This window comes from Eutrigla gurnardus (assembly GCF_963514095.1).
Source record: "Eutrigla gurnardus genome assembly, chromosome: 16".
Taxonomy (NCBI): Eukaryota; Metazoa; Chordata; class Actinopteri; order Perciformes; family Triglidae; genus Eutrigla; species Eutrigla gurnardus.
Window position 1 is genome coordinate 10,682,808 of NC_139927.1, and position 17,675 is coordinate 10,700,482.

Sequence of the window (17,675 nt, forward strand, 5' to 3'; positions counted from 1 at the left end):
TTGTTTTTCTGGGTTTTGGAAGTCACATTCCTAAGCCGTGAGTTCAGCTCTCCTCTGGTGCCCACTGTGATGCTGGGAGGTAACTGGTCGTATGTTAGGAACATGAGCTCAAAAACAACATGTCCATGCATTTGGAAGCATGGAAAAGGGAGCATTGCATCTTTTATTCTGCATTGTTATACGTTATGTTTGTCTCCAGTGAAGGGAATTTTTTTTTCCTGTAACAAAGATGTGACTTTAATAACTCTTTATAGGTTTGGAGCGGGGTAAAATAAGTGTCTCAGTGTTTTATTGGTATTATGAGTTTTTAGCAGGTTTATTATCATTTTGTGTTTTATTTATAAGAATCTGAGAAGATGCTTAGACAGCTATGAAAGGATGATTATTAAAAAAGAAAAGAAAAGCTGAGTTGTGTTTTACAGGTCACTTTTTTTTAGGCATATGTTGAATGTCGAGCCGGCGACAAACTTCTTTGCTGGCGATGTGATGGTCTATGTAAGAAGTGATGCTTGTGTCGAACAAATGTTTCACCATGAAGTGTTTTTGGTGTCCTATGTGCGTTTATACTACACATCTAACTAACTATCACGTTAATATGCATCGAAAAACATGTGGGTTCTATTTCTATCAAGCACAAACGACAAAACAAGACATGTGCATGTTCCTGCATGATAATGAAGATTTTTTAAAGGCCCACACATATTTTACATGCCCCCCCCCTAATGTTTTCTTTTGTCCTGCTGCTATGACCACCCAATGACACCCAAAGGAATCCTTCAAATTTAATTGAATCCATCTAATCTAATCTCAAAGTACAATAGCTTGAGGCTATGTAGCTACACCGACCCATTGTGATACAGCTTTATCACACAACACAGAGTAAACGGTACAATCAGTACTTAAGAGGCTATTACTCACAAATGCCTTGTTTTTTTGTTTTGTTTTGTTTTTAAAGTCATTTTAATCACACATCCGGGGCTGCGTTGTGCTCGCCAGGTTGCGAATCCGATTCCCCCTCTTCCCTGGATTCGCAGGGCAGAAATTAGCAGCAAGAAAGCATGTAATTGTCAAAGTCACGTGTTCTCACTACGGGAACGGGCACAGCCAGCTCGAGAGCGAATGAGAGCGAAGGAGCGAGAGGAAGAGAGAGAGAGAGAGAGAGAGAGAGAGAGAGAGAGAGAGAGAGAGAGAGGGAGGCAGAGAGAGAGAAAGAGGGAGAGCAGTGCAGAGGTGGTGTGTGAGTGAGGAAGGGATTGAAGGGAAGAAAGAGAGACATGACACAAATATCAAAAGGCAGAAAGCACGCCGTACCATGCGAGCTAAATTGGTGAGCGATGGGATCGAGGATGTCGGATTAATGGTGACTACCGCGGCCCGTTTTCGCAGAGGAAGCTTCTCTATTGCAACTTGGGCGCAGAGGGTCCGCGGGGAAACATGGCCGAAGGTTATTCTGCAATTATTTTCTATTTTCTGCTCTTAGTTTTTTTTTTCTCCCCCTCCCCGTGTGCTCGCGCGGGGAGGGAGGTGGTGTGTGTGTGTGTGTGTGTGTGTGTGTGGTGGAGGGAGGCAAGGTGCAACGTGATTGTTGTTCCAAACCCTCAAAAAAAAAAAAAAAAAACAGAAAAAAACACCGACCTGAACCGCCCCCGCCGAGCACCGTTGCCCGACCGTGTTTCGCTGCATTAAGATGTGTGCATTGTCGGAGCTCGTGCGTTGCTCGTAAAAAAAAAAAAAAAAAAGCCCGGGGAACCACGCGTACACCTGCCTGCCCTGCGTGGATATCACGTAGCGTGCTGCTCCGCGGCGGTGGCAGCGGGGCTGGAGATGCACGAGACGAGCCCCTCCACAAGTTTACACCGTTGGCGAGCGCGAGCCCGTGCGCGAGGCGAACGTCTGTCAGGGAGTTACAAACAACTTTTTTTTTTATTTTATTGTTTTATTTGATGCACACCGGGTCACAGCACCACGCGCCCCTCCACTGATCGTGTGTGTGATGTCGAAAATAGTAGTGTAGGAAATTTCTACCGGCCCTGAACTTCACATAGCTAGCGTTTGCAAGCGGAGGGGATTCCCCCCACGCTTCTTGTTTTTTTTTCTTTTTACGCGAGAGTCTATTACACTTATATAAACGTTTTTTTTTTACGCGCACATGGAAGTAGCCATCCCGCGGTGTGTGTGGTTGTGTGTGCCATCCCCCAGCCTGTGAAAAACAAACACAACCAAAACGTTCTAACTCGCTCCTTGCGTGTTTCAGGAGGGCCGGGTAAAGGTGGCGGAGAAGACCCCGCCAAGTCCACCGAGCAGGAGGACCGGACTCTACCTCAGCTCCTGTCGGGATCGGGCTTCTGCAAGTGGTTCAACGTCCGGATGGGCTTTGGATTTATCTCAATGACCAGCAGCGAAGGGAGCCCCGTCGACCCCCCTCTGGATGTTTTCGTCCACCAAGTAAGTTGAAAAAAACCCACAAAAACAAAACAAACCGAGGGGGCTAAACATCAGCTTAACATGGTGTTGTGGTTCTCATCCGGATTTTGCTTTTTTTTTTTCTAAAGCGACGAACGAATGATTAGTTTGATTCTCCAACAGTTTCGCTGTCAATTCATCTTGACCCCCCCCCCCCCCCCCCCCCCCCTTCTTTACTTCCCATCGGAACACCAGTTCGGCTACATTGTATCACTCGGATGTTTTGCATTGCCCAACATGTTGCACACGTTGTCAAAAAAACAACAACAACAACAAAAAAACACTCAACACGTTAAGTTTCCTCTTTAAGCCACATGCGACCCAGCTCCCCCTCCCCATACCTCCTCCTCCCCTCGCCCCCCCCCACCGCACTGTAAAGGAAAGGGAAGAAGCGTCGTGTGGCTGTGACACGGTTAGTTTCACACTTGGCTCTAATGGACTTGGCCAGCCAACATGTCGGAGAGCATGTTTACAACAAAAAAAAAAAAAAAAGAAGGGGGAAAAGTCAAAGTTGTTCGCCCTCGTGCTGCTGTGTGTGAACCGGCCCGCATGTACGGCTACTGTTGATTTATTGCGCATGGAGTTCATTTGTGAGGCTTTGTTTTCCCATTTACACACAAAGAGCCTCTGCTCCTCTTCCCCCTCCGCGTTTAATCGGCCCCTTTTAAAACAAAAGAAAGTAATATAAAATGGCTTTTAAAACATGAATGGAGGATGAGGAGACATCCTCCCCCAATAAGGGTGTCCTGATTGTGGACTTTGCGGGATGTCGTGGTGAACTGGTGGGCAGAGTGGGGTCAGATGTCAGCAGCAGTGAATAGGATCATTATGGGGTCAACTAGGAGCATTGAGAATGGAGATTATTGTTTGGTGGGGTTTTTTGATTTGTTTTATCGGCTGGTCTGATGGTTTGCTTTTTGTATCCAGTCTATAAATAGAAAAGTTATGAGTTTGGTGAAGGTGTTGTTGACCTTGCTGTTGAGCCTCAGTGGGACGATGATGAAATGAGGACTTAAATGCTGCTGTATTGAATATTTCTGTTGCATTCACCTCCCTCTTTTTTTAATTTTTATATACACAAACATCATATTGCATCTTCTGTTTATAACGCATGTACATTTAATCTATATAAAGTTATATTTTTTTTATGATATTACCTGTCTAAATTAATTTAAATCCCACAGTGAACTTGCTGCTGAAAGAAAAATCACATTTTGAGTGAATTACGTTACAATATGTTCATTTTTGCTCTGTTTGTATGTTCATCATGCAGCAGCAAGTAATGCACATTTCATATTTTTTTTATTGTCTGTGTGTGTGTGTGTGTGTGTGTGTGTGTGTGTGTGTGTGTGTGTGGTGGATTTGTAAAGGATGGAGAGGCTCAGGAGCATTTTCATTGATACTTTCATATTGTGGCTCCCTTTTTTTTTTTTGTCCGAATGTGCTGCGTCTTATTAACACGCTCAAGGCTCCTAATCTCCCTGCTGGCCAGGGATGTTGTCGAAGCGGGTCAGCAGGAGAGAAGGAAGGTGTAGTCTGGGTAAACAGCCTGAAGACTGGAGCAGGAGTCAAATAGAGGCTGTCTGTCTCAGCAGGACGTAACCTCAAGGACAGGGCAGGCTGCTGCCACCCATGTGTCTGTGGGAGGGTTTTTAAAAAACCATTGCAGTCTAGTGAGGGAGTTTTGTAATATATCGTGATAAAAATGGTTGCAATGAAGCCGTGATGTTTTGCACCAAATATTGGCTTTCTTATACTGCGTGTAGCACGTTTATACACATTGTTGCATTAAAACCTTATAGAAGAATGAGAGTCGGATGAGTCATATGTTTACACTGGTGCACCCAAGCTACGAGTTTACAATAATACAACATTCACTTAAGACGATATGCATTCGAAGTCCATTGTCATTCCGGATGCAAAACAAGCCGGTATTTGCATATGCACTCTCGTTTAATCACTCCCTCATTTCCTCTGAGTGTTCCTCCCCGTGTGTGTCTCTGCTGTCAGCCTCGAGACGTTGACAGATCTTTAGGTGTTTAGGAAATGTTCAGATGTGGGAACATGGGATTATAGCCCTGCAGGTTATCTAAAATGTGTGAAATGTATATTTAGGACCACATATATGGGGAATATTGCTGTTGAGATACATTTTATTTGTGTTTTTAGACATTTATGCTATCTATCTATCTATCTATCTATCTATCTATCTATCTATCTATCTATCTATCTATCTATCTATCTATCTATCTATCTATTGAGCGTAAAGCATAAAGAGCAGACTCTTTCTATACAAGCTGTCGAAAGAGAGTTCGGCTTGATAAAAGGTTATTCAGTATTTCTGCTGTTGTAAAAAAAACATTTGAAAGATTACAGATTTATTCCTGCATAACACTAAACCTATATGAGAGAGAGAGAGAGAGAGAGAGAGAGAGAGAGAGAGAGGTAGGAATGATGGGGAGGGGAAGAGGGAGCATGAGGACATGGAGAACGAGGGGGAGAGAGGAGGAGTTTTCCTAGGAGAGGGAAAGAGGAGGGATGTGGGAAAAAATAAGTGGTGGTGGTGCGGGGGGGGGAGGGTGGTGGTGGTGGTGGTGGTGGGTGGGTGTGTGGTGGGGGGTGCAAGTGGTAGTCGAGGAGGAAAACATGAGCGAGAGGTTGGAAAAAGGCGAGTTAGTGAAAGAGCAGGAGGTAAGAGAGGGAGGGTGAGAGCGTGCATGTGAGTCAGCGAGAGGGTCCCCGCCCGACCATGAGTTCTCTTCCTGGGAGGCCTCTTCATCAGACTCCTATCTGATCACTTCCTTTTGGAAGGGGTGTGTGTGCGTGTGTGTGTGTGTGTGTGTGTGTGAGAGAGAGTACGAGAGAGAGTAATTAAGCTTCTTCACCCACTTTACCTCTCTGCTTAGTGATTCCACACACAAAGCCATTTCATTATCTGTTTGTCAACCCCTTCTCTACCTGGACTGAGTGTTTTTTTTTTTTTTTTTTTTCTGTGTGTAAATTTGTGTGTGTGTGTGTGTGTGTGTGAGTTCCTGCTGGGACACGGGGGCTGCTCTCTCCTCGGGCATTCTTTTAAAAAAGAGGAATTTCTTTAAAGACAAAAAGGCAGGAGGGTTGGGTTGGGTTGGGTGGGGGGGGGTGTGTGGCGGTGAGGTGGGGGGCTGCTTGCCCTTTGTCGGTAATCAGTTTGAAATGTTGAACAGTTTGCTGCTGCTGCTGCTGCCGTTGCTGCTGCTATTCTCCTGAAACCTCCAGAGTGTGTGTTCAATTTATGGAGCCCCCGTGAGTGTGTGTGTGTGTGTGTGTGTGTGTTCCTACTTTCTGCTCTTAACCACCAGGTTGTTGATGTCTGCATGTGAACCGTTGTAAGATGTTTCAGGTTTTGAGTGTGTGTGTGTGTGTGTGTGCGCGCACACAAGAGAGTGTGTGTTTTGTGTAGCGAGGTTAAAGTGGGCCCCTAGTGAGATTAACCTCTGGTCCGTGTCACCGTTTGGCATGCAGGCCCCACCCATCTCTGCCTCCAGATAGCCAGTATCAGGCTTTGTCTCTCCTGCAGCAGCACTAGCCCCCCCCCCCCCCCCCCCCCCTCCCCCCGCCTCCTCTTCCACCAACCCACCCTTCTCTTCTGCACATCAAAAAAACGCAAAAGAAGAAGAAAGACTAGTCATGTGACTTCCTTTTGAGGAGCCGGCCACATACAGCGGAGATGATTGGTAATTGGAAAGGTGCCGGAGTAGAAAGCGGAGCAGAGCTACAAAACAAAGTCACCTGAAATTCAAAGGCAGCGCCGGCACGGTGTTGGACGTTAATTTATTTGATTAGGTTTGAAATCCAAACACACTGAAATATTCAACAATAAAACTAAAATGTCTTTGAAAGAGGTGTTTTTTTTTTCTGCACTTGGATTTTTTGTTTAATTTCTTAGCAGAATAAATAATGAATCCAGTTTTTTTTTTATCAGACATGTACGATGACAAAATAATAAAGCTTCAACTAGTGCTTATTTACATTATTGATTAATCCACTTCATTAATAAATCATGATTATTTTCTTGAATATTTCTTGTCTTTACCTATTTCAATTGCTTTTAAAAATCGGATCAAAAGCCAAAGATGTTCAATTTCATATTATATATGAATAAAAGAATCAAAACTGACTTTTTTTTCATGCAAAATGACTGAGAAAATTGATTTTCCAAATAGTTTCGTATTATATTTTCTATCAATCAATTTATCGATGAATTGACTAATATGTTAACCAATAAAAGATGAAGGAAACAACCAGTTTACTCTCAGAGAGATTTCTTTTATCTTGAATGGTGATTGAAATTGAAATCATCCACAGACAAAATTTGATTTAAAATGGTAGAGAAAGAGATAAAATAATAATTGTTTTCTTAAATATAGTGAAAAGAAAATACTAAAAATGAGATCAACCACAGAAAATCCCACTTTGATCATATTTATCTCTTAATATTAACGTCATAAGCAAGTAAATCAGCTTATAAGCATTATCCCACTTAAATGATGGTTGTATTCATTATATATATATATATATATATATATATATATATATATATATATATATATAATGAATATATAATGAATATTATATATATAATGAATATTATATATATATATATATATTCTGTGTATATATGTATATATACACAGAAAAAAACAGCTTGCTGTTTTTAAATCATGTGCAGAAACTAAGACAAATACAGTTTATATTGTAGCATTAATAATTTGCCATGAGTAGGTGTCACTTCCTGAAATAGTTAATATAACATTTTGGAAAGCAAACATCCATTTGTGTAGAGACAGATTTGTCAGTGTGCTCCTGTTCTGAATGGCTCCAGTTATTAGCCGGCTGTGTGTTTTATCACCAGTCACCTCAGCGAGGTTCATTTCCCCTCTCGTGCTGATAAACGTAGCAAGATGATCTAGTGCTTCCTCCCTCAGATCAAATATTTGCCCCAGTCATAATCGGGGGGGTGTTGGATGTTGTTAATTTGAGGCAGGGGAAACATGAAGGCTTTTAAGTGTTTGATGGGGGTTGGGCAGGGTTCAAGGGTCAGGGCCACTAATGACAACGTGTTGAGGAGGGCCGGGATGTCAGCGTCATGAGATCGGCTCCGTTGGTGGTTTTTCATCGGCATATTTTCGGTGTGCTTCTCTTTCTTTCTCCTCCTCCATCCATCCACTTTTTCCTCTTTCTTCTTTGGTTTATACGCGTCCTGTTGGGTTATGTCCATCTGACTTGATCTGGCCCAGCTTTGTCCACTTAGCATTTCCTGTGTGTAAAAAGCTACTTAATGGCACCACGCCACATGGTGACCACCATCTCCCCAACGCTCTCCCCCCTTCCTCTCAATATGAGCACGATCCAGCATGCGGCTCTGCGTGGGCCACCTCTGATTTAAAGCATCCCGCAATTAGCCATTCCATAGCCGGTGGTCGCCGCGGCGAGAGAGAGAGAGATAGGGAGAGAGAGTGAGAGAGAGAGAGGGTGGGTCTCCTCTCTCTGCTTTCCCATCCCCTCACGTTACAGCTTCCTGTATTGATTGCTGGGCATGGTGATGACGAGGACCCGGCTGATGAAAAGGAAGGCTATTTCTATCCAGGATGTTGGAGTCGGTATTGATCGCTGGCTCCTTCCTACACACACACACACACACACACACACACACACACACACACACACACACAGACACACACACACACAGAGCCATAGCAAGATATTTATTACATATAAGGAAGCTTGTAAGCATAATCAAGCCATTTCATAGTGTGTCGGTATCCATTTTGTTGGCTCGGTTTCTTCCCTATTTTTAGGATGACAGTAGCTGCTGGCGGCTCTGAGTGAAAGCGCCGAGAGCTGGTGTGGTCCGCCACTCGGGCAGGGGGTGGTGCTGGGATGGTTATACCACTGACCCCCGGATTTCTGCTGCTGACCTATGGGGCTCCTGATCAAATGGGGGTTTTGTTCCTGGGCTTCCCCCCAGGTCCAGCCACTGATCAGGAGTTGCTCCTCCATTGGAGCTGAACAGAATGCGCTGGAGGCATTTCCATGAACCCCCCACCCACCTCCCCCCTCCTCCAAACTCCCTCCCTCATCCACCACCCCCCTGCTCCAGGCCACTCCTCCATTTTGTGTTCTCCCTCTCTCTCTCTCTCTCTCTCTCTCTCTCTTTCTCTCTCTGACGTTCTCTCGTTCCCTCTCCCCGGCCGGTGCCCTTTCCTGACCTCTGTGCGTAAACTGAAACGGGTCAGGACACCCGCCAGGTCACTCGAGAGGAGGGGACTCGAGTTACAGGTTCTTATTTGTGAAGTTTTTTTTCCCCCCTCTTCTTCACACACACTGACACATGCACACACACCAGCACGGTGGGGCGCACACACATGTAAATCCACATGCTGCCTTTTATTACGTAATTGCGGAGAGACGGAGCTGTTGCAAGCCCACGCTTCAGAAATGAAACTCATCTGAGGCATGAGTGTAAGACCACATCTTATATGGAGGACGTGTGTGTGTGTGTGTGAGTGTGTGTGTGTGTGTGTGTGTTTTCCTGCATTTCTGCAGAACAAAAGGGGTTGTGTGGTTTCCTCACTGCTGCATTGTGGGCATTGACGGGGTTGAAGAGGGGGTAGGGTGCTGAGGCAAACCGCTCAACTTTGACCTGGAGAGACAAGCTGCCTGTGGACTGTAGACAGGAGAGGAACAGGAAGGGCTCACGCGCCGCATGGTCTGGAGACGAGTCGATGATTATTCGTCATTATTCAGAATCTGTTTGGTTTGGTGGGGGATGGGAACACATTTTGTTTTATTCCCTTACTGCTGATTTCTGCGGCTGGGATGCCTCTCAGTCATTTGGAATTAAATTGGGGGTTTTAATTCGAATGAGCAACGTCCTTCTGACTGCTTGAGGTTTCTTCATGTGGAAAAAATAAAATAAAAGCAAGCTTTGGTATATGCAATACCATTCTGAATAAATATAAATAAATTATTGATTGTCAAATCCTGCTTTTTCGCAAACACAGCAACTCAACACCAATCTTTATTAGTTGCATTAAGCCACCAGCTCGGGTTCGGTCTCCATCATTGTTTCTTCTGTTTCATTCCAGCTCTTACAGCTGTTATGCAAAGTATTATTTCCATTCCCTGATGATCCTATACCTGAAATGATCAAATTCTCCATCAGCTGGACTAGAAGCAGTGCAGCGCTGGTTGTAACCTCGCTGACTGCAGGGAGGGAATCAGAACCAACATCTGAGGGAGAAAAGAAAGAATTAATTATTGGAAAATTATTTGAACTGTCAGACATTTCTCTTTCTTAGAAATTGAGGGAATAAAAAGTGCGTAAATAAGGTAGAAAAATCGCTTCAAAGACAAAAAGGTAATTTGCTTTGTTTTTGTTCTGTGTGATATCCGTGAAGTGCCTTCCTTGAGTCTGACACTATTTACTCAATATAAGGTTTAATAATCAAAATGAAGACACTATTTTAAAATGAACTAAAATAAGACAAATGCATCACATTATATATGGATTATTTAGTTGTGGGAAGAAATTTTATTAGCCTTTATTATTTTTAATTAAATATTTTTCGATTAAATTTCTTGTCGTTCATGCAAAACTAAAGTAAAAAATAAGTTTGGTTTGAAGCTGATATAGAAAACCAACTAACTCATTTAAATTGACTATTGTCAAAATAATGTTTTTATAATAGAATTGCATGAAAAATTCCTTTTAGGATAACCTAAGACTGATTCATTTCATATACATGTGTGAAATTATGTGTGTAAATCCTGAAAGGTTTTTCCTGCATTGCCTAGTAGTCTTTTCCACGTTACAACATTCTGAGAGTTTTGGTTAAAATATTGCAGTGAGATGGTGTTGAATTACTCAATCAAACCATCTGAATTCTGTTTCTTTTTAAACTGTAATAATTGATGCATATACAATTATTTTATGTTGCCTTTACTGCGTTCATTTTTCTAATTACAAAATATGTTTCTTAGGGATTCTTAATGTAACACAATTTAAACTACTTTAAAAAGATATATGAAATCCCAATGTTCTTATCTCTGTCATTGATAGTGGTAGTCAAGATATCCGAGCGTTCAGACTCTTTTCTTTCGAATAAATGCACACATAATTGACACCTTTTCACTCTCTTACATATTCATTCATCTACTTATAGAGCACCTATAGAGCACCTTTTCAGCTTCCTGTTACTGCAGTCTTTGACACAGACAGAAAAGGAATATGCTGGCGAGCACATTTTCTCTCCTTCCTGTATGGTTGCACATATGATACCTTCTGATCACCCGTTCGTTCCTCTTTCTCTTTTCTCCGACACATCCGATAGTGTTATTTATAGGCCTCCATGTATAGCAGGTAGTAGGTTTGCTCTGCACACGGCACACTCGTGTGGGTGTGTGTTTACCTCCGCCGCGAGCTGCCGCCCTCGCCGCGATGCACGAAGGTCACATACGGTGCCTATCAGCCTATCGGCCGTACGTTCGCCGCCATCAGCAGGACGTGAATCATTGTCCAGTGGTTATGTAGTAATTGAATCAATAATGCCGATCATGTAGTGAAGACGGATGGTGGATGTGCAGGGAGAAACTGATGTGACGTTCTCATCGTTTTTTTCCCCCCCTCCCCTAATGAAGGAAAAGGAAGTGGCGCCTCTGCAAAAAGTAGATACAGGGAGCGAAGCAAGGAGGCGCTGCGTGAGATTAGTCTGTGCACATACTGGCATGGCAGTTGGTGCTAAACCGCATACAGTCAATGCACATCGTTTGAACGATGCCTCTTTGTGTGCGTTCTGTGCTACTGCATGAAGCCCCCCCCACCAACAGTAAACTTCCCAGAATGCATAAGTGTCTGTTCTTCTGTGACGACGATGATGATGCTCTCAGGCAACTGTTGAATATTTAAGTCTTTGATTAGCTCTGATGGGTGTGGAAGGGTATAACATTAATGCTGTGTGGAACGGCGATGAAGAACCAAGGCGTTAAATAGTCTTTTCATTGGGGGGAAAAATGTTTCCTTCTCTGCTCAATACAGAGGCTTTGTTACCTTTCACCTGCTTATCGAGGAGCATTTATGTGTTTTTATCAGTTTCCTTTATCATTCGACGTTAGACGAGAATCCAGTAGAATCCATGTAACATCTCGACACCACTGTGTGTGTGTGTGTGTGTGTGTGTGTGTGTGTGTGTGTGTACTTTAAACATGACAAATAGAGAGTTAAATTATTATTATTTACATTTTCTTTCTGCTGCGTTCCGTTGAATTGTGCTCTTACAACAGCATGAATCTTCTCTACATCATATAACGTGTGTACAGTATGTGTGACTCTATATGATATAGGTGTAACATTATACTGATTCTGAACATGAGCATTAACTCGTACTATACTTTAAGCCTACAACAAAGCGGGCGGACCCTTGCGTATTGCAGGCATTATCGTTTTTTTCCCCCCTCTCCTTCAAATAATTGATTGAGCTATAAGCGCCGACTACTTTTAAAACGGATAATTGCTTTTCTTCCTCCTCCCAACAGAGCAAACTGGTGATGGAGGGCTTCCGCAGCTTAAAGGAGGGTGAGCAGGTGGAGTTCACCTATAAGAAGTCCTGTAAGGGACTAGAGTCCCTGCGGGTGACCGGACCTGGTGGGGGACCCTGTGCAGGCAGTGAGAGGAGACCCAAAGGGAAGGTGCCACTCCAGAAACGCAAACCAAAGGGAGACCGGTGAGTAGGATTTTAGACATTAAGAATCACGGAAATGAGAAAAAGCCATGCATTATTTTGAAAGGTTTTCTCTGTCTGCCGGAATGTATTGATTTAATTGCACCGGTCTCGGCTCCGTTTAACGAAAACTGATGATGTGAGCGTTTGGCAGACTGCATTCAGAAAGCAGGGCTGCCTATAGGAGGAGACCTATGTTACATGTACGTCTCACTGCAGTGGGCTGCTTCTGAGTGGGCTGAGATTATAGATTAAATCTATTCAATCTGCCCGAGCACATGCCTGTTGCCATGGTTATTGTGCACCTTAATAAGGAATTGAATGGGGCACTTTGGCTGCCTTTGCCGCTATTTTAAATCAAATTGACCAGCTTTTACGTCAGTGGCGGCATTAGCACGGGGATGGATTGGGCTTATATGCATCTCAATGCAGCAGTGGCTCAATCAATTGCTTTGTCCTCGGTAAAATTCTGAAGGGCGCTTTGCTGAAGTCCGTCAGAGGAAGCCATATGGAGCTCCTTGAAAACGCCTGGCGGTTTAAACAGCGGAGGCAGTTTTGTATGTCCGCCTGTTGACTGAGAACGTCGTGTAGCAAACACGAGAGTCGAGTACGTACGCCGTCTCACACGACCACGTGGCTGCATTCACATTAAGGTCCAGCTCTGCCGCTGTTTACGTCGCTGCTTCAGGCAATTCACCCTGTGATTCCCCCGTTTTTATACAAGGTGTGAAAAGAACAGCTTTTGTTAGAAGTGAGGAAACGGTATCTGGGGCGAGAGAAGGCTCCCCGATAGATTTACACAGCTGAATAATTCAGTTTATTTGGGATAATCGATCCAGTGTTAGGTCAAGTGTCCGATTCAGAGATGGCAGGTAGGTGGTGTGATGTCATCGGTGTCCTTGCCAGTGCCACTCCTGTGGCAGTTACGATGCTCTGACCCCTGCTGGTCACTCTGGGATTATCCTGTAGTCCTTTCTTTGCTCTAATGCTCTGTGGGTTTTTCAGAGCTCTTCAGGTGATTGATGTCAGAATTGTGTTGAAATATTCAGCTTTCGTGGAAGTAATTACCGAAGATATTAATCATGAAAGCAATGCAAAAACAAAGAAAATGTACATTTTCAACTGTTCTCTGCTTTATTGTTTTTTGGTACATTTTTTTTCTGTAAATGTTGAAATGTCTTCAAGATCTTAAAGAATCAGGACAATTTCTCAATTAATTTAGTTAATTTGTAAATTTACTAATGACATCAAAATATAACCATGATTCTACTATAGACCGATACAGCTGATTATGTTTTATGGTTATGGCTGTTAATTTAAAATATGCTATTGAAATTGTATAATCTAGTTGTAGTTTTATGAAGGCAGCTTGTTCTTTAAACCTGACATATTTATGATAGAAATACCCCAGGTTTTATTAGAGGCAATGCAAAAACTCATCATAGAAAATGGAAGGATATGAAATGCTCTCTGGAAAAGCAGATTATAGCCTTCCGACTTGGCATGATTTGTTTTCTCCTGAAGTGGCAGCTAACATGCTGGTTTACTGCTTCCACGCTGGTTTACTGCTTCCATTCTGTCGATGGTCAAACTGGATGCGTTTTCAAACCTCGATGGTGACCTGGAGGGTTTCATGTTCATGCCGTAAAGACAACACGACTTTGTTCAGCTGCATCCTTCAATTAAAACCATCACACAGTGTTGAGTTACACTGCTGTGGTGTTAATGCTATCATTGCATTGCACAGCTGCCTTATGTACGATCATCTAATAACTAAAAGAGATTTTCAAAAAAACTGATGTGGTGCCAAAACAGGTGGCTGCATCCTGATGGACCGAAATCTTGGCCGCCAGTTTTTTTTTATTTTTTTATATTTACTCTTTCAGCACCCAATTACGTCTTGTCAAATTTAATAACACAGTGTAGTTTGGCATGCCACAGACGGTTGAGCCAGCCAATATCATGGGGCATACTGCCATCTAGTGGTGAATCCTAGTTGAAGCACTTATTTTAACCGCAGTGCTTTTTTGAGGATACTGCTTTTTTGTCCTTTTTTTGTGCTGACTAAACTATACTTTGAACTGTATCTTCTGTTTGTTGAACTAAAGGAATAGTGTGACAAGGTTTGTCATCCTCCCTGTTTCCTCCGTCCCCTGCAGCTGTTATAACTGTGGAGGTCTGGATCACCACGCCAAGGAGTGTGGCCTGCCCCCCCAGCCAAAGAAATGCCACTACTGCCAGAGCATCACGCACATGGTGGCACAGTGTCCCCACAAGGCGCTGGCGCCCGCCACAGGCTCTCAGGACCAACATGCGTCTACCTCGGCCTTCAGCCCAGGGACCGGGCCCTACCTCTGGCCCCCAGAAGAGGAGGAGCGCTCTGGCTCGTCTCCCCTGGAGGGCTCCTCCTCCTCCCCCGAGGAGCCCCACACACACCGCGGTTCCCGGACCCAGAGGTGGAGGAAATCCTGAAGACGGCCCATAGAGGTGAACCATTCACCGCTAACCCCCCCCTGACCCTCATGTCTCCCCTCAATCAAGGATACCTGAAGCCCCCCCCCCCCACCCCCTCACCCCCCTCATCTACCTCACACCTGTGAAAAAAATGGGAGGTCTCGATTTCTTTACTTTTTTTTTCTTCTAACCAGCGCAGCTATGGCAACGATCAACGGGGTACGGACGTGCGTGAATGTGTGTGACTGACTTGCAGTCATCTGGTGCAGCTATGGCAACCACCGCTGGAATGGTGACTGCAGGGAGTGACTGTTTTTCTTCTTTCAATCAGAGCAGCTCAAGAGTGAAACAATGTCGTATGAATCTTGTTTTTTTCCCCTCCTTGGACCTAAGTATTAGCCATTTCGAATGTTTTTTCCCTTAAAGATGTTGTCGATTTTAAAGCCTCAAATTTCTATCCTGTAGGCCTAATCATTCCAAAAAAATGATACTGAATCCTTTTGTCACACACGGTAGCCCATTTTTAAGAAGGATTGAAAGAAGACTTTTTAAAAAGGTCATGACCCTCTTCTGCGATAATCCAGACACATGGGATTGTTATCTTGGCTTATGAAAAACTTTACGGATTCCAGAGGGAATTTAAATGTTTTTTCCCCCAAAAAGACGGTGAGCTGCTAAACACATTCTCTACCATCTTGAAACACATGCAACAAAACATCTCTCTTACATGAAATAGACCGACTGATCGTCACAGAGTGAGCCTGTGAGTGTGTGTGTTCGATCCAAAAGAGAAAGTGTAACCGTCGGTCAACACTATTAACGTTCGGCTTTTCCTATTATTAGAGATAGACCAGCTTAGATCAGAGAAATCGTATAATCCGTCTAGATCATAGTTTAGATTCGAGATTAATTTCCGTCATTGCATAATTAGTGGAAAAAATAACATTACAGTTTATAAATCATAGTGTAAGTCGTTAATATATATGTAAAGTCACGAGATATAATTGAAATTCTATTAACTTTAAGTAATGCATATGTAAGGAGTTAGCTCTGACGTAGGTGAACCGCCCTGTGTATTGCATGGGATACTATGTTGTCGTGTGAAAACTTGTAGCTCTCTCTCTATTTAAGCGTTTTCATCCACGACGAATCAAACTTTTTTTTAAAAACGCCCCCCCCTCCTCAACATTTCACCCCACACCTTCTTCTCCATGAGCTCAGATAGACAGCGATCGCCTCCGACCCAGCACAAAGACTCACCTTGTTTGATTATAGGTGCAGACCGTTACAGTGTCATCACAGCTGCTCTACTTACACAATACCTCACACATTTTCTTTTTTTTTCTTTTTTTTTGGAAACGATTGTCACAGAACGCCAAGCGGTATGCTCTCCCTGCTGGTGTTGCAGTAAGATCAGACCGCCCGTTCCTTTTCCATCTGTGCCTACCAGTTGTTATTAGCACCAGCCAGGTAACGCTCACTCCTCTTCAGGGTGAGAGGCCGCCACTGCTGCTGCTCCAGACTCGCTGACGAGAGAGAGGGGGAGGGAGGGAGGGAGAGTGCTGCTTTTGGTATAACTTGAATCCCAAGCATGGCTTTAACGGCACTTATTTGTGACCCAACAACTCTTCTCTGACCATATTGAATGTGAAAAGAGCTTATCTGAAGCCGACGCCTCACAAGGTTCACGTCGGGTTGCTTTGGAGTTGTATCTTAATGTTCTGACAAATCAAATAACTTTGTATGATGATGATGATGATATCAAACTAGCTTGTGTGTTTTTAAAAAAAGTAGACAACCAACTTTTTTTTGGTATATTTCTATACCAAAGAGTTTGGCTTTATGTTTTGTTTTTGTTTGTTTTGAAGGCATTTAAAGTTAAGACTTGCTGAAGTGCTCGCTGTCCTCTCTCTTTCACAATAAGAGGGAGATATTGCTGAAAGCGCAACACTGCGGTTATTTCTTCTTTTTTTTTTTAATGTACAGCTTTTTGAATGTGTGCGTGCGTTACAAAAAAATACAAAAATAAATCTAATCTCAACAATGCAGACAGGGGAGAAAAAAATGACAGGAAAAAAAAAAAAGTGAATGACCAAACCACATAAGGAGCACAGCCCATGCTCGAATCTTTATGGAAACATCTTTTTGTATGATGTATTTGTACATTTTTACACACAATTCCTCTCAGGATGATGAACTGTTCTCAGGGAATTAACCAAAAAAATGTGTATTTTATTCTTTTGGGAATCATCCACTGACTGACTCAACAAACTCTGTTAAGCAATGGCGAAGAGATGTATGTAACCGATTCATGTACTGATGTTAGCAACTACCTCTTGTGTTATACATAGTTGTTCATTTCTTCTTGTTTTTTGTATATTTTTTGATGAGCTTGTATGATTAACTGTAGGTCTCTATTGTACTGAGGTGTTGTGTGAGAAGTTCCCGAGTGTTGCCACAGACTCCCTGGTCTTCCTTCCCAGATTTGATGAGTTACCTTTTTTTTCTTTTACTGCTAAACTTTTTTTTGTTTTTTTTGTTTACAGCAAAAGCCTACCTCATATGCGCTACCTTTACCTCCTCCCAGACCCCCTCTACCTCCTCCATGCAGTTGTTTGTTCATTAAATTGCCGCTCGACGCACTAGAGTCACAATGCATTTTCAACGAATCAGCCCCGAAACGGCTCGTCACTTGTGACTCCAAATATGTCAATTACAATCAAAGGCCTTTTTTTCTTCTTTTTTTTTTAAGGTTTTACACCAATTTTTCAGAATGTCTCATGCATCCAGGGTGAAGTTTTTTCTGCCAGCTCTGTGTTTTACCGTCAGTGTTCACTCATCACTTAGCTGCAGACGGCCAGCGAGTTTACCTCAGTTTGTTGGGCTTACCTTATAGACGTGTTGAATATGAAATATTTAACATTTCCATGTGAACACATTTTTAAAAGAAGACATGGACCGTTTTTAGTTTGTAAGTATTTTATCATAACCAGTTTTTGT

General features: G+C 43.1%; 1 protein-coding gene across 1 annotated transcript; it reads left to right on the plus strand.

The window, feature by feature from the left end:
* The first annotated feature begins 1,221 nt into the window (after positions 1 to 1,221).
* lin28b (lin-28 homolog B (C. elegans)) lies at positions 1,222 to 14,696 on the plus strand. The gene is made up of 4 exons (XM_084030630.1): positions 1,222 to 1,444; positions 2,255 to 2,445; positions 12,037 to 12,224; positions 14,381 to 14,696. The coding sequence occupies exons 1-4, from the start codon at positions 1,435 to 1,437 to the stop codon at positions 14,691 to 14,693; spliced, it is 702 nt and encodes a 233-aa protein (XP_083886756.1). The 5' UTR covers positions 1,222 to 1,434; the 3' UTR covers positions 14,694 to 14,696.
* Positions 14,697 to 17,675: the final 2,979 nt, after the last annotated feature.